The following is an 8,965-nucleotide window of genomic DNA, read 5'->3' as shown; positions in this document are numbered from 1 at the left end:
TTCAAGTAATATGTAAAGATTTTACCTTAGATACTATTTTTTTCAGGGAAGCTAGCATGGAGTGCTGCTATAAGTTTTTTGTTTCAGGAAAAGTGGGCAACTCTTTACCCTTCCTTATGTCACTTAAGTTAGCAGGTTTATGTCACTTTAGTTAGCAGGGCTTTGGCTTGCAGTTAAAGATGCTGGAGCTAACCCCATTAGATGGAAAATATGAAGTTAATATTAATTAATAGGTAAAGCTAATCATGTGATATCAAAACTGTCCGAGGAAGTGGGAATTAACACTTTATGATGTGTTTTGAAATGTAATTCTTAATTGCATCACCAGGATTGCTCACCCTCTGTCAGCCAGGTAGGAAGGTTATTTTCACATGTACCAAGGATATCGGGATGAATGTGAATGTGCTGATTCTATTTGGGGCAGATATTTTTTTTTGAATTTTGAATTTTGAATAAAGATTTGAGTTAACTTAAAATGTATCTTTTTTTCACAGATGTGGTCCTTGTTTAAGGATAGCCCCAGCTTTCAATGCTCTGAGTAACAAATATCCCCAGGCAACTTTTTTGGAAGTAGATGTACATCAGTGCCAGGTTGGTATTCAAAAACATATTTTCACTTGTAAGAGAAAGAGCAGTGAATGGGAAACTTGGAGAAAAACTGTTCAGACAGTGTACTAAGAGTAATATCCTGTGACTGTTGATGTGTTTGGTGAATCACAAATAGCCATATTGTGAAATTCTCCAAAATTAGGATGTGAGCAAACAAAACTTTTGTTTAGAAAAGGGTTCTGGCAGTTACCCCTGTCACGTCCTTCGTTTAAGCAGCGTACAGACAGCTGAACAGTTCCTGCTGCTTGCACTCTTCAGGTAATACTGTTAAATGTAGATGACAGCACTGGTATGAATGAAAAAGTGTAAGTCTTGCCAAACAAATATTGCTGTAATTATTGAGCAAAATAAAGAAATGCCGTAAACTGATGCGATTAGTGGGACTAGATTCCTCTCAAGTGCTACTCGACTGTTTTTAACACACAACAGTGTTGCAGATGAGCTGTTGATTGACTTAAGGGTCGTTAACAAAAATTAACAATGGTACCTTGAAAGGAAATGTCTTGAATTACTACAAATTATAATAGAGAAAGGTGAGCATAGAAGTGATAACAATGTTTGCAAATGACATTAAATTGTGGAAAGTTTTGGGAAGAACTCCTGTAGGTGCATAAAAGGTCTGAATAGAGGTAGAACTCAAACCAAATTCACCTTCTGTAGCAGCAGGCTGCAGTTCCTGGGTGTGCATGAATGTGGCTTGGGAGGGGAGAGGAATGCAAAGGGATGTAAAGAAAGCTTGTAAAATAAAAGTGTTAAGTCATCCTCCACTTTCAAAGCAAATGAGTAATGTGATTTTTAGGATGTACCAACAAATCTACTGACAGTGTGAAGTCCAATGTGAATCATGTAAACAATTAGGAGGATCTGCAGAATTTAAATTAACTTAAAATTATCCAGGTTAAGGCTGTTTGTAAAGTAACAAATACTGTTTGAGGTGATGTAGCTTGATTTAATATCTAGTGTGTGCATTCTTCTCTAGGTGAAGCGGGCTGATATTTCTGTTTAACATTGGTAATACTCTGTTAGGTAATGCTTGTAACTAATTGATGTATTCCAGGGAACAGCTGCTACCAATAATATATCAGCAACACCAACATTTCTGTTTTTCCGAAACAAAGTACGAATCGACCAATATCAAGGAGCAGATGCTGTAGGTTTGGAGGAAAAAATCAAACAGCACCTGGAGAATGATCCTGGAAACAGTGAAGATACAGATATCCCAAAAGGATATGTATGTATCTCCTGTCTTAAGATATATTTTTTAATGTTTGTGGAACTTGAATGTTTAAAAAACATAAATCTGCCTTCTAAACATACTCTCAAGTCAAATACTGCTACTACAGGCAAAACTGCACATTCCCCGTGGCTTTGAGAAGATCACTTGTCTGAGTTCCCTTTTTTCAGACAAAATTAAAAGTTAACAACATGTACATATTTAGTAAGGACGGTTATAGAATTGTAAAATGCTTCAAGAAAAATCTCCACACGGTCCTTAGTCATTAAAATAATGAATTTCATGGTTTATGTTGTTGAAAGCAGAACCAGGTTTTCTGGAGGTTACATATTTTAAGTTCATAGCTAGCTGTATCCTGTCAGGTGAACGTAAGCAGGGTGCACATCCAGCTGAATATTTGTCACTTAAATAAACTGCAAGGGCACGGGTCACTGGGATTTCCAGTGGTTCAGCTACTTGCTCACCGTTCCACGGCATGCATTGTGCTCCAATTTATATGTGAGTGCCTACACTTATAATTAATGTGAAATCCTCTCTGGAACTATGGGAATGTCCAAAGACAAAGGTTCAGCTTGTTAGCTTTGAGTCCAAAACACTCTGAAAATCATTCCAGTTCAGGACTGCTTGCTTAGGTTGGTTTTGAGGTGAACACACCATGTTCTATTAGAAGTTAATCTTAGAGGTGGTGTCTTAGCCCTACAAATCAAGTCCTGGGTGTGTTCAGGGTTGTTTGAGCCAAGCAGGAATTCCATTTGACCCATAAGTGGTCGGCTGAAATGCAAAATTGGATATATTTGACCCAAACTGGGCTGCTGTTGGCTCCAGGGAAGTGTCCTCATCCTCTGGCGCAGCTGTGTGCGCTGCCTTTTCTCACCTGGTATCTACACAGCATGGCAGTGGCAAGCTAAGCCTTCCTTTGGGTGGAGTATTTATTACTCAGAACAAAACTCTTGCAAGAACTAAAGGAATTGGGATGCAGGCAATGAGTTGTGTTCTCCCTGCAGCCTGTTTGCAGACTCTGTTCACGACCATGAAGCTACAGCCAGGGCTGTAGTCTGCTGTAATTTTCCAGCTAGCATGTGCTTTTTTCAAGGATGGTTTTATTATTCTTTGTGACCTAATATATGCCTTTCAGAAGGATATTTTTGGGTCATCATCCTAAAAAGTTCCTTTAGCTTTTTATGTATGAGCTGGTCTATGTGCACTCATCTCAGGTTTGTACTGTTATGGTGTGAGATGTTGATACTTTGTCTTCAGGCCTTAAGATATGGAATATTTGATTTATTTTTTGCCTGGCTTATTGTGCTTCAGGTGGACTTGGTTTACTTTAGTTGCAGGCAAAAAATTCTGGTTGGCTGGGAATTAATACAGATTATTCTACCTCTGCAATAATACTGCCTTCTAAATGGTTGAGGCTTGGAGCACGGATAGCACTCTGCTTTAATCTGAGAATGCTTCTATGTTAAAGCTTTTAGTTGGACCTTTCACAAGAGAGCTGAGCAATAAAACAAACTGAGTCACGGTGAACAGCATAGCTCCTGTTTTCTGGTGTCCTGTGTTTTTACCAAAGTCTGTAGAGAAGGGAGTAGGAAAAGGTTTCATCAAGTTAATTTGTATCCAGTGTGGAAAGAGATGTAAGATAAGACTAGATTTGCATATAGAGCCTGGTAAGAATGAGAGTGGTGGTCTTTTAATTTGTTCTGCAGTATATATTTTTGGGGAGGCCCATTTCTGTTCTGTTTTGGGTTTTTTTTCCTGTTCAGCTGATGATCTCTCCAGTCTAATGTCAGTTTGTCTGTGTTGTAGTGTGCCTTACGATGCTGTAGTCTTATCAAAAGTGTATCTGCATATTCTCCCTGTGCCCAGTTTCTTGTTCTCAGAAGGACAAGCGCTTTCCAGGGGTGCAGGATTTGGAACAGAGGGGACCAGTGTTGCTGAGTTACGAACAGAGCACATCAGAGTCCTACAGCATTTGTAGTTTTACTCGTCGTGTCTTTTGATACAAACCCCTGAGGTTTTCTGTGTGTCTTGTTATTTTAATCTGTTGAATGAAGAATTTCATTCATTCCAGCGCTTACTAATCCCAGATGAGTTCATGGTGCACTTATCATGCACTCAGCCACGCTCTGGCTTTTGCTTTCAGATGGATTTAATGCCATTTATCAATAAAGCCGGCTGTGAATGTCTTAATGAGAGCGACGAGCACGGATTTGATAATTGTTTACGTAAAGACTCTACCTACTTGGAATCAGACTGTGACGAGCAGGTACAGTAGATATTTTTAAGCGAGATATTTTCAATGATGGCCTGGTCTGCAAGCATTTTTTTTTTTTTAAGAACTTTAGATTGTTATGCAAGTGTAAATAAGAACAGGAGATGGTAGTAGGGTGTAAGTAAAATGAGTATACAGAGGTGGTTGTAGCATTTCCAGTTTCACATCCCTTTATGTGCAGAAAAAATTCCAAGCAGAATAGCATTTGCTGATGTTCTAAAGTGACAGACTAGTGCATGTGTGGAATATAGCAAAGGTAAGTACTTAGTTTTATTTCAAAGCTCAGACTTATTTCTAGTTAATTATTGTGCTATGTTTGTTTTTAAGAATGAAGAAAACACTGTTTAACAGCAACTCTTTTATTTTTATCCACAGCTGCTTATTACAGTAGCTTTTAGTCAACCTGTCAAGCTTTATTCTATGAAACTTCAGGGGCCAGATAACGGTGAGTAAAGTGTCTTTTTACTCACATCTTTGAAACCAAAGCTTTGCCCATGTTTAGCTAAAGCTTTCTAAAAATTACACTGCTGTCCCTGGAACCTTTTACCTTCTGAGAATCCTACAGCAGCTTCAGTATGTTTGTTGTAAATGGATTACCTAAGAAATGATCTCATTCCTTTTTCGCTGTCCTCTTGTGTGGCTGTTTGGTATGACACAAGTGCAAATATTTACTATACTTTGATACACTGCAAAGAGAAACTACATTTAATTGAAGAATTGATGTGAGAGCTGCTGAGCTTAGCTTGGTTTTATGAGCTACTGAGCTTAGCTAAGGCATAGCTTGGTTTTTATGGTAACTCCTTTTCCATTAGAAAATTACATAAAGGGTTCAAGTGTTATATGACACAGCAAAACTATTATTTTTAGACTTTTTATTGGATCTTTTCTCTGAAATTCTGTCTCTAGACACGCAGGTGAGTAGTACAGCTTTGGGTGGCCTTCAGGATCTGGGGTGGTGATGTAGGATTGGCAGCTAAGACAGTGGAATTATGGATACCACCCCTGGGTTCCTTGAGTGGTATCTAGAGGCTGTGATAAGTGAGGGCTTCTCAAGCAGCATTTTGAAAAGATATTTAAACAATGGAATACCACTCCTATGTGTTAACACAGGGCAAGGTCCAAAGTACATCAAAATCTTTATCAACCTTCCTCGGTCTATGGATTTTGAAGAAGCAGAAAGAAGTGAACCAACTCAAGCCCTGGAGCTGACACCAGATGATATTAAAGAAGATGGTATTGTCCAGCTTCGCTATGTAAAATTTCAGAATGTTAACAGTGTAACTGTAAGTAAAAGTTTCTGTTCCCAGGTCTGGGCAGGCTGAAAACTCCGTAGGCTTTTAAAGCTGTGTGGGTTTGGTTTTGTTGGAAATGTTCTTGGTTTCTCTCTGCTGATTTCATATTCTATGTTCATCCTAAAAAGCATTTCAGAAATTGAAGGTGAGACAAGGCCGATGTCTCTTTTGACCTAGTGTGAGATGTAAGGTTCCTTTTCACCTCTTGACGAGCTGTTTAACTCAACTAACATCCCTTCTTGAAAGACATCTTGTCTTCCTTTCCAGAGTCAGGAGCCAAGGAATCCAGTTGCTCAGTAATCTGATTGCAGAAGTGACAGATTTCTTGGAGTATCAAGTGATGTACTTTCAATATCTTTAAACTCTGCTCTCTCTGAGGGTTCTTGAATGCTGCAATCAAAGCACCTTTGTCTTTTAACGAGCTCTCTAATTCTCTTGCTGTGAGAGACTTTCCACAGATTTCACATTGGGTTTTGGACTCTTAAACGCAGGTGCAGGTTCCTCCTCGTCCATTTTAAAAAATACAGGTTCTGGTGCAATACATACATTGATTACATTTTAATTTTTATTATATTTTATATTTTTAAATCATTTGATTAAAGTGATGCTGAGATTGCTTTATGCTTGGCATTATCCTGGTACTGCACAGCCCTGTTTCCTGCAATACTGTGTTGAACTGGTTTTTCCAGTATGTCTCCTGAGTTCATTTCTATGGAAATACTTTTCACGGCCTTAATTATGCATTTGCAAATGTGTGGACTTAGAGTTGATGGAATTAAACTCTATTTTAGTGGACTGGCCATGGAAATCACTAGCTTCTTATGAGATACAGGGAGTTCCAAAACATTGATCCACCCTCAATCTTTTAGTCACACTTTTTCTTCTGTAAGAAGGTTTCTGGTGAATTTCTAAATGACTGTTGTTGGACTGCAGCTTAGATCAGTTTGCTACTTTCATGTTTAGCAATGCTTTACTAGCAATTACTTTAAATGTAATGGGAGACAAACCTAAATAACTCCTGTGCATGTCTTATTTCTGTGGAGTTACCTTTGTGACCAGCTCTATCCTCCCTCAAATGAAACGGAGATCAGTCACACGGGCTTATGTTCTACAAAGCTGTGCTGACAAGTGCAAGTTATGTATTTGTTCTTTAATAAAATCCTGTGTCAGCTTTAGACAGGATGATGTGCAAACAGCAGACGAGTGATAAGGTGATTAAATAGATGTTCTGCTTGTTTGCACTCTTTGCCTGTGGGCACTGCACTGGCACTCCTCTGGTTTCCTAGCTAAACCTGGTGTTTCAGGGTTAGGAGGTATTTAAGACCTCCTAGAAATGAGATAACCAGTCATCTTGTCCACCACCTGGCTTATCAGTGTGGGTGACGAAGTTCTGCTGGCTTATGTAGTTCTGTGGATAAAAATCCACTGTTTGGTTCCTAATGAACTGGAGGAGGCAGAGTTGTCACATCCACAAATTGTCCTGTTTTTCTGCTGTGTGTCATCAGAAATACTCATTGAACATTTCCAGGTCTATATAAGCAAGTTCACACTTTATTTATGTTTATCACTGCCAGGTTTGTGAGTTAACTTTTATGGTTCTTTATCTTTTTTTAAAAAAAATAAATTATTAATTCTATACCCTGTAGTTTCTAATCCATATAATTCAGCTCTTTTGTTTCTTTCTTACTGAAGAATACTTTCATCAGCATTTCAACCTTCACTTTCCATACTTTTCCAAGCTTGGTATTTGTTTGAAACCCTAAAATAACTGCATAGATCTAGTATTCATGCTGTCAAACACATAATTAAGTAAGCTATAGGAGTAAACAACTCATTAATAGTCTTAGGGGCTTCAGCAAGCATGGATAAATTGGTATTTAACTTTATTCCAAGTCAGATTCTGGGCAATAGTGAATTGTGACTTCCTAGATCCTGTTTTTACTTGCTGAATGTGGTCTCAGGTCAGCAGTGGAAGCTGGGCAAATACAAACTGTGGGTTTTTAGTAAACTACCAGGAAAATAATAGCAGTCTATATAATCATGATTTAAAATAAGAGGACAGTAGCTTCTCTAAAGGTTACAGAGGCCTTTATAATTGGAACAAGTGTTAATTTGGTTAGTTCAGAAGTCTTGGAGAGCTAAGGTTTTTATGTATCAGTTCAGAGGTGGACAGTTAACTCTTGTGTTTGGGTTTTTTTGTAGTTATTCGTCCAATCCAATCATGGTGATGAAGAGACAACAAGAATCACGTACTTCACATTTATTGGAACTCCAGTTCAAGCAACAAATATGAATGACTTCAAGCGAGTGAGTCCTCTTTCCACTTTTAAACATTTTAAACCTACTCAGAAATGGGTTGACAGAGCAAAAACACTCGGTTGTTACTACAGTTCCACGGTTTGAGGTGGTTTTGGCATCCAAAAGAAAACGTGTAGCTTTATCTTACAGATCTTTGGTCTTGCTTACAAGTTTTTGTTCATCAGCTCTGTAAAAATAACTGATAAGAATGTGTATATAAAAACTTGTGGGACTGTCAGGTTGGGTACACTACAGGCAATGTTTTTGTTTAGCTGTGAGGTTTATGTCTTGATTTTGAAGCTTGCTTTCTGGTGGTGTTCAGGAAGTAGAGAAGCAGTTGCACATGTGAATTAAACAGGTTCCTAGTGATTGACTTCTGCTTTGAAGGATTTTATTCACTGAGCAACATTAAGCTTGAGATCTGAAAAATATTTTGTCACAAGGTGCCTGTTACGTTTAACTCCTTTTTAAAGAGGAAATGAAGAGGCAAACTACTTGTTACAATCTGACTTTAACCACTAGTGCTGAACAAGAAGGCACTCTCAATTCTTTATTTGGGGTTTTTTTGAGAATGTGAAACGGGTTTGAAAGGGTTGGAACTTTAAAGGTACTTACAACTTTTTCAAAATGCAGTAGGGCTTTTTAAAATAAACTGCTTTGGAACTTAATACCTTTTGTAAAAGGGCAAATAGTGCTGTAACACCTGCCTACAAACTGCCGTGTGGGTGACCAATAACACTGAAAGCACCACAGAATTTATTGTATAAATAACATTTAACTTCAGGAGGTTAAAGACTAATGCTCACCAACACTGGAATTTGTACTTGGAATTGTTAACATCAAAACTTGATCTTTAACTTCTACATGTAAAAATTAATATCTTTGTGGATAATTAGGTTTTTAAATAGAAGTTTAACAGGTTTTGCTGTCTTTCAGTGAAACTCAAAGTAACTGGAGAAAGTTGTTCTAATGTACTAAAATTAACTAGATATTAATTTTATACCTTCTTAATGTAATGCTTCCAATTATCCCCAGACTAGACTAGGAATATGTTAATAGTTTTCCAATCTGCTTACATTCTTTGTTTTATACAGTGTTTTTGTCAGTCCTTATGGTGCTAGGGCATTCCCTGCAATGAGTTGTGCAATGACTATTTTAACATCATTAATCTGCAGTACTTTCTGGTGTTGTGAGGGGAGTGTGACTCTGACTCAGTATTTGATCTCTCTATCGCTTTCAGTTCTTTGTAAATTAGTTTTG

The 8,965-nt window shown here is 37.9% G+C and overlaps 1 protein-coding gene across 1 annotated transcript; it reads left to right on the top strand.

Annotated features, from left to right (window-relative positions):
* Positions 1–494: 494 nt before the first annotated feature.
* TXNL1 (thioredoxin like 1) lies at positions 495–7,714 on the top strand (the record flags this gene model as incomplete). The annotated part of the gene is made up of 6 exons (XM_010175619.1): positions 495–591; positions 1,667–1,840; positions 3,987–4,109; positions 4,491–4,560; positions 5,226–5,398; positions 7,610–7,714. Coding segments are annotated over 6 exons (742 nt in total), but the record flags the coding sequence as incomplete, so codon positions are not given.
* Between the last annotated feature and the right edge of the window lie 1,251 nt (positions 7,715–8,965).

The sequence above is a fragment of the Antrostomus carolinensis genome, unplaced genomic scaffold, assembly GCF_000700745.2.
Source record: "Antrostomus carolinensis isolate BGI_N321 unplaced genomic scaffold, ASM70074v2 scaffold46709, whole genome shotgun sequence".
Taxonomy (NCBI): domain Eukaryota; kingdom Metazoa; phylum Chordata; class Aves; order Caprimulgiformes; family Caprimulgidae; genus Antrostomus; species Antrostomus carolinensis.
Note: the sequence above shows the minus strand (reverse complement) of the source record. Positions and strands in the feature narration are given on the sequence as shown.